Source organism: Nelumbo lutea, chromosome 4 (assembly GCF_056320005.1).
Source record: "Nelumbo lutea isolate HS-2025 chromosome 4, American lotus-T2T, whole genome shotgun sequence".
Taxonomy (NCBI): domain Eukaryota; kingdom Viridiplantae; phylum Streptophyta; class Magnoliopsida; order Proteales; family Nelumbonaceae; genus Nelumbo; species Nelumbo lutea.
This window is the reverse complement of record NC_142687.1, coordinates 20,160,646-20,171,850: the sequence shown is the minus strand read 5'-3', so window position 1 is coordinate 20,171,850 and position 11,205 is coordinate 20,160,646. Positions and strand designations below refer to the sequence as shown.

Sequence of the window (11,205 nt, the reverse complement as noted above, 5' to 3'; positions counted from 1 at the left end):
TAGAAAATAAGTGATTTCATCATAAAATATTTTAGTTGCATATGATTTATGCTTGAGATTTATATTCTCATGAATCTAACATATTTTTTGGATTAATTATATATTCCCACAATTATTAACTAATGATTAAAGTAAATAATAGCATATTAATGACTTCATGCATGTGGTAATTTGTAAAATTCTATTGATTATTGATAGATGTATTATCTTTTTTTATTTTTTTTTTTGAAGGGCTAGACAACGGTTGGTGGGGTAACCCATCCCCCACCCAGGTGCAGGCAGGATTTAGTCCTAAGTCTCTGCTACGACCAGCAAAAGACCTTACCAACCAACGGGTTGACACCTTGCTTGACAGATACATTATCAATATAATTGTGTGATATCTGCATGCATATCCCATTATATAGATTGTGATTATTTTTTCATAAAAACCGTAGGTATGCATTTTCTTTATGTAATTATACTAAAGATGCAACTTGGTTTGACCTGAGTTAACATTTTATAATGCTTTAGCCTAAAAGCCTTTGGGCCTGGGCCATTCAAATGTTTACAAAAGCCCAACCCAAAGCCACCCAAGTTGGATGGTGTCACCCGTAATTTATACCATAGTTATTTCAACCTTAGACCTAGAACATTATCTTCTTCTTTTGTTGAATTTCCTCTGATGTATCCAACCACGTTTGTACCTTTTCACCATATACATGCCTATCCATGGCATATCACAATACACATCAATTTCCAAAGTTTCAATACTGATGCTGTGAACATTTGGTTTGTGCCAATAACCCGGCCTTGGTTGGCGATTCTTGTGCCAAGAATTAAATAAAACAAAGAACAGCCATTGATTGAATAGTTTATAGTTGCAAGAACATTTTGGCCAAGCTTTCCCCACTCATTGCTGGGTAGGTTTTAGATAGATCACAATGGGATATGCAGCCAGCACACGAAAAGCAGATCAAGTAAAAATTGCCATGAGACCCACCAATGTAAGCTTGCTGGGCACTACTAAAACAAAAGACACCCACACCGCAAGCAGGTTGGTTGTGCGGTTGAACCATCTCTATCAACTAAGTGTTGCTTTAAAAATGATCAATATCTCAGAAGCCATTCCCACTTAAAGTGGCAAGTTATTGCTTGCACAAAGTTGGTAACCAAATATAAACACCTGACACGCCAGAATGAAAGGTTGGCCCTGTCGATGCTGACTACTAGTGCTAGCATCTGGTTTTCACTTTTCAGGCCATTCGGTTCTCCCATCCCCGGAGAAGCAAATCGGGTAGCCTGCTAGAGAGCATGCCTCTGGTCTTACATTACATTACATATCTCTTAATGACTCAGCTTTACTTTCTTGCACCAAAAAAACAGGCGCCATAATGAAAGGGTTTCTGTGCCTTCCAACGCACAGTTTGTGTTTCTTTAAGATCTGAACAATTATTCATTTGACCAAATTGGAAGATGTTACAGAAACAAGAGCCCAGAATCAATACCAAAAAAATTCCAGCCATGAAGGCTCTCAAGGAAATATGTGGTAAAGCAACCGGAGCTTGGTATTATGAGACATTTTTGAAATGAGGAAAAACAGGATAAATAATGACCAAAAAACCAAAAATTTAACCTAGTAACGGTTCCAGTAGGTCCTGCGCCTGAACCAATTGTAGTCTGGTAAACCTTGAACGGGACCCATCGCTGCAATTGCAATGTCCTGCAAAAAAATAAACAAAAAACAAAAAAGACCGTCAAGGCACATTATTTTAAATTTTTAATGGCCATATTCCCTCATCTCATCTATATATTATTAGCATATAACACAACAGTCCTTGCCTTGTCAAATATAAAACGGTTTGCAACACGCTTTACGGTGCTTGCATCCACAGCATCAATCCTTGCAAACAGTTCGGCAAAAGGGATTCTTCGGCCATAGGTAAGAAGCTGCAAGCACAGGTACAATAAAATTATAAAGGAGACGATAGAACATAAATTTATGTTTTTTTATGAATACGTATATGTGTATTTCTTCCATGCAAAGTTACCCTGCTCCAGCTCCCAGCGGGGCTAATCAAATCTTCCAAATGCAGGCAACCATACCGAACATTGAAAGAGATGAGCATTAAGCATAAAACCGGGCAAACATTTTACCTCCTAACAGCCAATAATAATATTTGAACTCCTTTGATAATCAATGGCAATAATCATTCAAAAGGTGGCTATATATCAGATATTTCCCAACAGTCTGAGCGGGACCCATAAAGCTTTTCTTTTTTTCTCCTTCCGATGACCCATGATGCATCATATATATCAGACATATCAAAAAAGGATTCATACCTGACGCCCAATATCTTCAGCAACAGGACTGGTTCCATCAATGTGAAGGAGCAGAGAAGATTTTAACTGTAAAACAGCATTTAGGTCAATGGCCAAATTAGACAATTATGGGAAAACTTGACAAAAGACAAAGGTTTGGTCTCTTTTCAGTATGTAATGAAGAATTCCTACTCTGCTCTGATCAGTGTTACAAGAATTGAAATGATCAGAAAGGCAACATTTCACACCAGAAACACTGTAGAAGATGCAAGGATGTCTAACAAAAACATCTCAGATATTTCCACCAGCTATTTACACACACACACACAATGAGAAACACAGAAAACTACCTGATTACGAGCACGAGTAACATCAGCTTCTGAGACTCGGTAAGAGAGCTTGCTTATCTCATACATAATTGCATACGCTAGATCATCCAAGCAATCCGGCTGTTTCAATTGAACGTACAATTAGGATAAATGACAGCACATGCAATCAAGAAAGATGAATGCAATTGAACTAGGCTTGATCATTGATGGTATGATTTGCCCAGAAAACAAACACATGGCTGAGATACAGAGATAACAAAACAAGTGGAGTACCCAGCTTAAAATATAAGAATTCAATTAAGTATGACACCGCTCTCCTAAACTACACCTTCAACAACATGGAATTGATAATTAATTCTGCTAGTAGCCTACTACCTGAATGAGTGAATTCTACACTGCTACAGATCAGAACCAAAGAGTGCAGCCCAATAGCTGTGGAATCCAGGAGCAGCTTTTATTGGTTGAGCCATTTAGAGAACTGACTAAGCAATCCAGTTACACATAGCAACAGGTTTGGGGCTTAAAAGGACTCAACATATGCCTCATCTCCCAAACTCACAAAGAAAGATCAGCAAAGAAGATTAGGCCTAGGGGTTAAACTTGATCAAATTGGATTAGATTTTGAGCAACCTGGGCCCAACCCTAACAACCAGTCTAACCCAAGGTGAAGCCTGAGTTTGCCAACACAACTTGAGTTTAACTAGGGCTTGCACATCTTCTTGCAGGCTTGGTCAGGCCTAAGCAGGTTGGTGGGGTATATAACTTCTGTTTTGCACTTTTATCTTATTTTATTTCACTTCAGCTTTATACTATAATCCTTCTTTTTTTTTCAGAAAAGGTTATGTATTAAGGGGCTAACCACAAAAATTATCATGTACAGCCCTTGAAGCAGGATGGCACAAACAATGTATCAAAAACAATACATATAAGTGAGGTATTCTCTACATATTCACATAAGACTGAACCACAAGCTCATTAGCACGAATAATCTATCCCAACTTGAAGAGAGGTGGTGTAACTTAGGACCAAGGAAGTCTTTTTACTCAGGCTGGCCTATCTTATAATGTAGCAAAATTTAGTAGAACAAAGGAAATATATACAAATACCATTGCATATGCATAATCTATGTGCATAACTGCATTTTTACATGTTCATGAAAGAGTGCTGACCCAGTTTAATCATATAAACATTGTAAATATGCTTTAAAATGTATATAGAGTATAAATAATATAGAGAGATATATATAGAATAAATACAAAATGTACATATATACAGGAGCTAAAATTTAATATAAAAGTTTAGCTGGGCTCACATTGGACTGGAATGGACTCAGGCTATCTAAGGCCTCAACCCAGGCCTAACCTGAGTTTAGGTCAAGCCAGACACATGCAAAAGGTCAGGTTGCGTCTGGTCTGGCATGGGTTACGCCAAGAAAAAGTTGCCATCCTACAAGCGAATGTCCAAGATAATCCCTTCTATGATCAATCAAGAAAAAAATTGTTTTATGTGAGCAGCTTTAAATCGAAATTAAAAAATTTAAACCTTGGACAGCTAATGTTATTTGGGGAAAAAACATAATACAAGGCTGGACTGGATTTGGTCCAATCCGGTCCAGTCCAATCCAGTCCAATGAATATTTTGGACCATTTTGGACTGGTCCAGAGACTGTCCAATCTGTTCAAATTCCTGTTAATTTAGATTGGTTTCAACTCAAACCTGGTCCATTGACACCTATGTTTTTATCTTCTATCAATGGACCAGATATTGGCTCAGTCCAATATAAATTCATTATGGACGGACCAGGTCCAACCAGTATGTCATATTGGTCCGTCCAGTCTGTCCAAATTCAATGTCTTTCCAACCCAAAACCGGTCCATTGACACCCCTACATCTGATATGGGGTTGATGTATTCGGCTTTCTTTCTTTTGCAATATAATACGGATAGAGTCAGGAAAAAAAAAACAACAACAAAAAGATCTGATATGGGGTTGAAGGTGTTCCATGTTAGAAAACACATTAGAATCTCACACTCCATAGATACTTGAGGGAACTTCTATGTATCATCTTATTCTTATCTCCTAGCTTGCTTGACATAAACAACCAGCTATATAAATGTATTTATCAAAAAACACAGCTATTTAAATGGCATTTTTCATGCCAAGCGTTATTTAGTGACAGAGGCAACAGTTTGTGTAAGTATATAATGTTAGAATTCAAGAAATATATATTTTAATAGCATGTACTTTTCCATAAAGCGTGACTGCAATTTCAAATTTTCTCATCTTGCCAAGCCAGACTCTTGGACATACATCAGATTCCAACTCCTGTGTCTGTGTCCATGCGAAATTGGGTTGAACGCACAAAATCACAAGGACCGCCTATTGGACATATGGTTTAGATCAACCATATAATGCCTTCATGTGGCAGGAAAGGGTCATGGAGGGAAGATCCTAACATTTTCCTTAAAAAACTTTTTTTTATATAATCCTTTGTCCTAAAAAACTTTTGCAATCCTAAAAAATTTATTTCCACAAACACACAGATATAAATATATTGCTCCTTCTCAACCTGATCCAAACACATCCTCAAAGTTTGTTACCCCTTTTCAGTTGAGTATTTGCTTCCTCTTGGGTAGAAACAAGAAAATAAATAAATCTTCCCAGATAACTGGGAGTCAATTTTATGTAAATCTCCAGAACATGTTTTTTATGAAAGAATCTCCAGAACATGCTCACCCACACTAATCATTAATCACCAAAAGGATTTTGTTAAAGGATCCAACCAATGATAAAACTTCATCTTAAGTCATGTGCCAACTATACGGAGTTGGCCACATGAATCCTGTTCTGCCATTCCATTCTGTTCAGTACAGCAACCATTGTTAAAATTATGGGCCCTTGGATCATTTATCACTACTTCAGTCCATGACTTTTTTGGTCTGACCCTAGCTCTTCTAGCCCTTTCACATATCACTTATTTCTCCCAAGTGCTCTAGTCTGTAGATGGTTTCTCATCAGTTTCTTCAAAAAATTCATTTCCGATCATACCCTTTCTAGTTTTCCCACCCATCCATTTCAACATTCTTATTTCTACCAAACTCAAATTTTGGGCATCCCAAACAATGGTAAATGATAAGAAAATTGAGAACGAATATGGACAATGGTAACATGACCATTACCAACATCGAGAATGAAGATAAAATGAAGAAATTGTAAGACACCGAGTGTTATTACAGAATAAGATTGATACTTTGGATGAATTTATATAAATACAAAGAAACCAAAGGCCCATCCCAATTAAAGAAAGAAAGAAAAAAAAAGAACTAAGAAAAGTTCAAATTACTAAAGTGCCATGAAGCTAAAATGACCAACGAAAGTTAAAATATCAAAAGCAGAATTTGAAAAAACCTAATAGAAAACTCTCAGCAATCATACCTTGGCAATGGCATAAACACCAAACAATCCTGTGTCCTTATAGTTAGTGTTGAAAGCCATCATGCTCTCAGCTACTTCATTTATAGCAACCCTCTGTGCAAGTTCTGAACTGTTTATAGATTAAAAATGCAATCATTATATGTATTTTGCAAAAGATCTATCACTAAGAAAAGAGATCAAGTTGCAAATATCAACTGAATAAATGAATCAAACAATATAATCAAAGACTCACCCCATGTGCTTTCCCCCTCCTGTATTTTTATTCCACGAACCTAGCATGGATTGCATGACCATCAAAGCAATTGAATCTGGGTCTGTCCACGAAGCTCCATTGAATGCAACAGCAAATTGTGCAAGAGGAACATCATCATCAATTATCCGAACCTGATTGTTATGGAACAATAGTAAAGAGTTAAAAGAACAGTAAAAGAAGAAATATATCTCAAGCACATATAGAAATATGCCATAACAAAACCAAACATCCATACCTCAGAACCAGTAAAGGCTGCTGGTTCCTTTGCAACCAACTGAGCAGCAGTGGTAGGATCAGTAGAGAGCTTTGTAAAGAGCTTCTTTACTTGCTCAACAATATCCTCATGCTTAACAGCTCCAGCAGCAGAAATGACCTGAAATGAATGTCCAGAAAATAATAATTGTGAAGAATATGAAGAAGAAAACTCTGAATCATGATCATAGTGAATAAAATTAAAATCAAATAGAATAAAGGTTTCACATTAACTAATTGATCCATCTTTGTTTTAATTAAAAATAGAAAGGCCTCTGTCACTCAAGTTAAGTACCATTCTAGGAGCTGCATAATGGGTTGAAATGTAGTTTTGAAGATGAGCTTTCGTGATTGTCTTAATATTCTGAGCAGGCCCCAAAATAGTCCTACCCAATGGAGTATATTGGAAGGCAGTTGCATGCAAATGGTCAAAAATAACTTCCTCAGCTTGCCCCTCCACCTATATGACAAAAAAATGTAAAGTATCATAATTATACATCAATATTATGAACCATGAACAAGGAAAATGGTAACAACCATACAAATTACTTATTTTAACAGAAGTATAGTCTTCATGCACCAGTTACTCCCCTGTAATGCTCTTCCTCGAGAGAAATAAAAAAAGGATACCATGTGTAACATCATATGGGCACTATAACAACATTTATCTATTGCCTGTCTTTATCTATTGTTATTACCAAGAAAAAAAGAAGCATTGTCAAAGATATACTTTTGGCTTAAAAAAGGTATACTTTTATGTTAGGTTATTGTTTGTACTTTTTAAAGAAGCGCTCTATGGATACAAGTGTTATCAAAAGGTTGAGTAGTCATTACAGTTGCCATAAGAAAAAAAAGATATAGTTTTACATTAGGGTTGTTGTTTTTAACTTTTGAAAGAAGAAGCACTTCTAGGTCATATATGCATACAAGGGGATGTTACATGCAAGTTATGTTCATCAATAACAGAGTCATCAAAGGGTCAACTATCCATTAACTAGTCAGGCGACTAGTCAATTGAGGATCATATGAACTGCATCACTAATTAGTGCAGTCACTTGGGATGACTAAGCATCAATTAGGTCAACTAGTCAATTGATGACAAGATCTACTCAACCACAAGCACAGAATTGTTTTAAAGCTTTATTTGCTTGTGTTTATCTCTGGCTATTTCAAATAATAAGCACAAACTTTAATTTTTTGTATGCAATTATGCATTTTGTTACTTCAAGCATTAACTTTTCTTCCAATCAGTGTTATGCTGGTGCAGAGTTGACACAAGAGGTACATCGAATAGTCAAAGGTTGCAGTCTTTTGGAAAAGAAAAAAAAAAACAAAAACAAAAACAAGGGCTGTAACTCCCTATCCAAGCCTATCAAGTCTAACTTTTCTATGTTAGAAACACAGGCTGCAAACTAAATGTTTAGTGGCATTCTTTTATTTTGCATATTTGCAATCTATAATAACTTATTTATAGGATTATATCAATATCACCAGTCAAAAAAATAGCATCAAGATCTTAAATCTAAAAGAGTAAAGGTATCTTTTTTTTCTGGCTGACTAGTCAGTACCTAGGCATTGACTAATCATTGAATCAACTAGTAGAGAGGCCAAAACAACTAGTCATTACTTCACTGCATTGATAACTCTGGAATGAAATATCCTTTTCTTTTAAGCACTGGGCTACAAAGTATCATTGTGGCTGACATTTGCATCTCTTTTGCAGGTACTGTTTTTACACATCTTCCGTATTATGCCAGTTCCCCCATTTCTACAATGCATTTTCTATTTTTGTTTGCTTGTTATTAGATTATTTATCTCACTCAGTTCATCAGGCAACTATTAATATTTGCTTGTATACCAACAAAAATAAAAGAACTGAAGTGAGGGCAGTCAGAGCCAAAGCATTGGCTTTTTCAATTTGCACCTGTAAGGAATAATAAACATAAAAAATTCACCATGTGCTTAATTTTTTTCTCTTGGTCATCATAAACTTAATTTTAAGAAAAGTATATAGCTCGGCCTCTAATATGGTAACTTATATATTGGGGGAAATTTTACCAACAACATTAGTCATTGTGCTGCTGATAAACATTGGTAATTGTTGCACCAAAATAAGGAGAAATTACCTTCATGAATCAGGACATGTGCAACAGATTACAGGCACAATAGTAGGGAGCTATGGATGGAATTGTTCATACATAAACCAGCCACCTTTTTGTGTCTGGTGGAGGAGGGTGTGGTATTTTTTCTTTTTCTTTTTTTTTTATTTTTGGGAGGTGGGGGGGGGGGGGGGGGGACAGTGATGGTATTTGGGATTCTGTCATCAAAATTGTCCAACTCATACGACTAGTATAATAAAAGAATCATCGTTTGCCATTCCAATCTAAACAAAGTCATATCCGTTGCTATTGCATGTGCCTTCAAATATTGTCTCACTGTCTCATTCGCCTTCTCCCTTTGTTCCCAAGCTGTCTAGACCACTTGGTAGCTCCATCCATGGCCTTTATTTACCTTTATGTTATTAACCTTATGAAAGTCCTTGGAAACAAAATAAACATAAAGCAATAAGAGACATCGATGAACAATGGGATTACGGCATACGATAGCAACAAATAATCCAATTCCCGTGCACAGTTCGGGGCGGAACCCAAAGAGATACTTAAAAAAAACGACCCAAGGCCAAATTGATTGCAGTAAAGCCAAATCCACATCTGAAGAAAGTAACAAGCAAGGAATAATTCACGTACCTCTTCCATCTCGCGCAGAATTACGTCTCGCTCACGGTTGATCCGATTCTCGCTAAAGCAGGAATTTTGCAATATATCAGCAAGGATATCGAGTGCCTTCGGGACATCTTTATCCATTACCTTGGCGTAATACGTCGTCTGCTCCCTGGAGGTATATGCATTCAAATGCCCTCCCATGTTCTCGATCTCCTCTTCCAATACCCTAACTGACCTCTTCTCCGTACCCTTAAATATCATGTGCTCGAGAAAATGTGCAGTACCGTTCGTCTCATCGGTCTCGAACCTGCTCCCAGCATCGATCCACACGCCAACCGTGGCAGTGCGAGACGCCAAGTTCGACTCAGTCGCGATCCTGAGTCCATTAGGCAGAGTCGTTACGCGAGTTTCAGGAGCTGAAAGGATTTTTGTGTGATCAACGAGGACTGGGTGAGGGGAGGCGTGCTGGATGAACCTAGGATCGGAGTTGTCGAGTCGCTTGAGCTTCGCTTTCACTGCTTCTGCGAGTCGATCGTAGACCATGACATTCGGAGCTGGAGGTGATGGTAAATCTGCGAAGGCAGGAGAAGTCGATGCAGATCGACTGGATTGCAGGAGAGCGCGGGTAGAGGAAGATGATGATTTATGGGATCTCCGCGCAAGGGTTAAGAGCTGCCTAATCACCATGGCTATGGCCTCTCAAGTTTCTAGGGTTAGGGTAATGGACTTGGAGAGTTTACAGAGAAGATGGAGGATTCGAGGGACAAACAACACGGGAAGCAGAAAAATAGGAGTTTGGACTTTGGAGCGGTTTGCGGAACACGGGTAAATAAATCGGCCCGAACTACCAGATGAAATTCGATTTTGGTATGGCGATTACACTTCGCCCGGGTCCGTAAACTGGACGGTAGAAAATGGGTCAAGCTCAAGTCAACTAGGCTGACAAAAGCACGGGCCACCCGATTTACAACTAGGCTGGCGATTACACTTCGATTTTTGAGAGTTGGATGTTTGAGGGGCCTGACCAGCGCACGGGCCGGGGATTAAGTGATGGGACCTACATTGGTTGATCATTGGTTGATCAACTGCTGGGACCTACATTCTTGCCCAACGTAATAAGCGTGATTTAAAACCACAAGGGCAATAGCCTAGGCCCATGCCCGGCCCAATACAAATCCCGGGCCTGAAATGTAGGCAGGCACCCAGGCCGCGCTGGTTTGTACTTTGTTCTTACTTCTAACAAAATGCATTGATATAAATATATAAGTAGTGAATGACACATAATCGAATCAATAATGTTAAATTTATATTTATTAAAATTTTAAGAAATATTTATTTTAAAAATAGTTTTTCAATAATTATTATAATATAGATAGTTTTCTTTTCTTATGATACATAGAGGGCTAATGATTAAGTAAGATTGATAGAATGTAGGCAGAAGTGGCTATGGATAATCACTATTGCATTTTCTGCATTTTTTAGTAGGGGTGAGCATAATTCAGTTATAACCAAAATTTTGGTTTCGGTTTAATCTGTTCGATCTATTCGATTTTGTATATTTCGGGTTTTGTATATTTTGGTTACCATATTTGCTAAATCGGTTAACCAAAAAAACCGATTTAGTTTTATAATTATATATTTTTAATATATTTATATTATGATTTTATATTATATTATACATGGAAGATCGAACATGAAAGTCCGAACATCTATATTTCATACATAACTTAAGAACATACCATAATAAGCAATAATGTATTGTGGTATTACACTATTACGTATTAGACACGATCACGAAAAGTCCAAAATAGGAAAATAAAAAGAAAACTCTTCGTCTTCCCTTTTCCGCCCTATGGCACTTCCACTTCCAAACTTCCAGTTCCAGACTCCGAGGCCAAGAGCAAACCAGAGA

General features: G+C 37.3%; 1 protein-coding gene across 1 annotated transcript; it reads right to left on the bottom strand.

The window, feature by feature from the left end:
- Positions 1–1,374: 1,374 nt before the first annotated feature.
- Positions 1,375–10,548, bottom strand: MPPBETA (Insulinase (Peptidase family M16) protein). The gene is made up of 9 exons (XM_088983012.1): positions 9,318–10,548; positions 6,866–7,030; positions 6,554–6,691; positions 6,298–6,449; positions 6,066–6,174; positions 2,652–2,750; positions 2,323–2,388; positions 1,822–1,929; positions 1,375–1,702 (listed from the first exon to the last, which is right to left on the bottom strand). The coding sequence occupies exons 1-9, from the start codon at positions 9,978–9,980 to the stop codon at positions 1,616–1,618; spliced, it is 1,587 nt and encodes a 528-aa protein (XP_088839138.1). The 5' UTR covers positions 9,981–10,548; the 3' UTR covers positions 1,375–1,615.
- Positions 10,549–11,205: the final 657 nt, after the last annotated feature.

What these genes read in the sequence shown, in the direction of transcription:
- MPPBETA (XM_088983012.1), bottom strand. Translation starts at nt 9,980, where the DNA reads ATGGTGATTAGGCAGCTCTTAACCCTTGCGCGGAGATCCCATAAATCA. An exon ending in GGAGGGGGAAAGCACATGGG is followed by an intron (nt 6,175 to 6,297) that starts GTGAGTCTTTGA and finishes ATCTATAAACAG; the next exon opens with TTCAGAACTTGCACAGAGGG. An exon ending in TTACTCGTGCTCGTAATCAG is followed by an intron (nt 2,389 to 2,651) that starts GTAGTTTTCTGT and finishes GCTGTTTTACAG; the next exon opens with TTAAAATCTTCTCTGCTCCT.